Source organism: Thermobia domestica, chromosome 11, assembly GCF_964235325.1.
Source record: "Thermobia domestica chromosome 11, izTheDome1.hap1.1, whole genome shotgun sequence".
Taxonomy (NCBI): Eukaryota; Metazoa; Arthropoda; class Insecta; order Zygentoma; family Lepismatidae; genus Thermobia; species Thermobia domestica.
Window position 1 is genome coordinate 24,404,042 of NC_137464.1, and position 2,926 is coordinate 24,406,967.

Sequence of the window (2,926 nt, forward strand, 5' to 3'; positions counted from 1 at the left end):
CAAATTTCGTCCACGTGCCTAATTTCGTCCCCTTCAGTTTCACGTTGTTGATGGTAGGGGCGCTGTCGGTGCAGCAACATTTGTGCAGGGGAAGGCAAGCGGGGGCAGTTGTGAGAGTGTAGCGGTCAAGGACGCGTGGGCTGTTGTTTGACGAGGAAACGTGTGATTTTTGCGAAGGTGAGTTCTTGCAGTGTTGTTCATATTATTCTATTGTATTTGTTGGAAGGTTTGGTACTGTCCACATGTCAGTGGTGTAAGTAGATGACAATAGCAATATTTGTATGTGTTTAAGTGTCACAAGGTATTTTTGTTAGGAAGGTAGGAGGAGCTATGTGAGCATGAAAGTTGTTCCTAATTTCGTCCCCCTGTATGTTCCGAATTTCGTCCCCTTATTCCCAGGGGACGAAATTGGGAACTCACACATGCATTCCAATTGTTTCAGATGGGTCTCCGGAAACAATGGAATAAAGATGCTATGAGGACTGCAATGCTGCAGTGCGGAAGAAAGAGTTGGGATACAAAGCAGCCAGTAAGATGTATAATGTTCCTAGGAATTAACCCCACAAAGTGTTGAACAGTTTTTTGCTCTGTTAAAGCCAGAACTGGAAAAAGTGCAATTTAACCCGGTCAAAGTGTTCAACGTTGATGAGACGGGCATTTCGATCGTGCAACACAAAGCTGCGCGAATTGTGGCCATGAAAGGAAAACGCGAGGTGCATAAAGTGTCCTCTGCTGAGCGCGGTTCGTTAATCACTGTGGTGATGTGCATGTCTGCTGCTGGGCAACTTGTGCCCCCCATGATGATTTTCCCAAGACAACTAATGAAAGGTTAACTGATGGATGGGGCACCACCAGGATGTATCGGAGCGGTTCACCCGTCTGGATGGATAACGGCCGATCTGTTGGAGAAGTGGTTTCAACATTTCTTGTTGATCACAAAACCTTCAAAAGAAGACCCCGTTGTGTTAATTGTAGACGGACATTATTTGCACACGCGTAACATCAATGTAATAGATGCTGCTCGCGAACATGGAGTGTCAATAGTTTGCTTGCCTCCTCATTCTACATCGAAACTGCAACCGCTTGATGTTACTTTCATGTTTCCCTTTAAGACGTATTATGGTCAAGCCATTGAAAGTTGGTTGAGTAACCATCCTGGCCGCACAGTTGGCAATCTTCAGGTAGCTGGTTTGTTCCGTGAAGTATATGAGCGTGCTGCAGTCATACAAACAGCTGTCAACGGATTTCGCTAAACGGGCACTATTCCATACAATCCGAATATTTTTAGTGAAGCGGATTTTCTTCGCCATCCACAGTCTGACACCAAACATCAGGATGGAACTAATAATCCCGATGATATGATCCGTCCTTCTGACCAAGCATCCACCAGCAAGCAGTTTCAAAAGCAGCAGCCAGCAGTTACTCCTCAAAACATTAGGAACGTTCCAGTGATCCAACCATCAACATCTACGATACGAAATACAGCAACTGTTATCACCAGCTCATCCCATAAGAGAAAAATTGAAGAAGCTATGGCAAAAAATCGCTCGAGACATTCGAAGACACGTGTTCAACCTACTAGTGCCAAACAAAAGTGCGGGAAACCATTCTTCCGCAAAGCCAAAGAAGACACGACAAGCGACAGTGACTCCAGCTTTGACATTCCATATGCCGACTCGTCTGACAGCTTTAGTGAGGATGATGCTGATCCTCAATGTACAATTTGTGGGGGAAATATTCTACAGATAGACATGGTGAAACGTAGATCGGCTGCTCGCAATGCCCCACATGGCTTCATGAAGCTTGTTGTGGTGTTGAACGCCGTGCTACATTCATTTGCCGGGATTGTTTAAATGGTTAAATCCTCATCTTATCCTGATAACCAGTTTTTCTATAATTCTATTTGCACTTGTTTTACTTGTATTTTCCTTAGTTCATTTGTTTGTAGTTTGCTTCATTACACGTAAAAGTTAAAAGTACATCATCATAGTCAGCTACACATGTTCACTTTTCTGCCTATTTTTTTGTAACTAGTTAAATAAAACTGCTTATTACGAAAGAAACCTTAACGTTGTACTTTCTTTTGAAATTTTAATGGGGGACGGAATTAGGACCACGTTTTTGTTTTTGGACAGATTGCAATACTTTTGAAATCATATTGTAAAAATAAAACTAAATGCTGATACACGCAACTCATCTTAGCTACCCAATAAAGGAATAGTCACTATAGATAATGTGCAAGTTTGGCTCTCCTAACCTATATCCTGCGGCCTCAAGGTACGAAAACATGACTAGGGGACGAAATTTGGGCCCCCTCCCTTATATTTCTATTTTGTAGTAAACGAAATAATAATTCATTTGTATTATGCAATGAATATTTATTAATGTCAAATCATGTCTTTATATTTTGGAGATTTATTTGCAGTTTTGTGCAGTCGTCAATTTACTTTATTCTACTAATAATAACGTATTAGAGCTTTCAATGCATTCAATTGCATAAGAAATAGTGAAGGTTCAAGATTTGATCCCTGTGGAACTCTTGTAATCATATAAAACCTTTCTGACATAAATATTTCGAATCGTAAGGCCAACGAAGCTCGTACTTGCAGCATTGAACTTGGAACCGTTTTCAGTTATTTTCTACCACTAGAAAGATAAAAATAACAGTGCGGTTAGATTTCTAACGTTTCGTGGGAATCTATAAACGTATACAAAATTTATGAACCATTTTTAACAGGTATTTATTTTTCGTTCAGCCTATATATTAGGTAGGCTAAAAAGTATTGATCCTTCTCGCACGAGATAGTCTTATTGTTTAAATCTCAGGACATATGAGTGGCAGCAAGTCAGGTCTAACATCATTTCACAGTCGACGAGTTGATGCTAGAAAAACTGTTTAAAATGTTGGAATTTGTATAATTCGATG

The 2,926-nt window shown here is 40.6% G+C and overlaps 1 protein-coding gene across 1 annotated transcript; it reads left to right on the top strand.

The window, feature by feature from the left end:
• The first annotated feature begins 836 nt into the window (after positions 1 to 836).
• LOC145665090 (uncharacterized) lies at positions 837 to 1,253 on the top strand. Its single transcript, XM_081732361.1, has one exon. It carries the CDS (start codon positions 837 to 839, stop codon positions 1,251 to 1,253), a length of 417 nt encoding a protein of 138 aa, XP_081588487.1.
• The last annotated feature ends 1,673 nt before the right edge of the window (positions 1,254 to 2,926 follow it).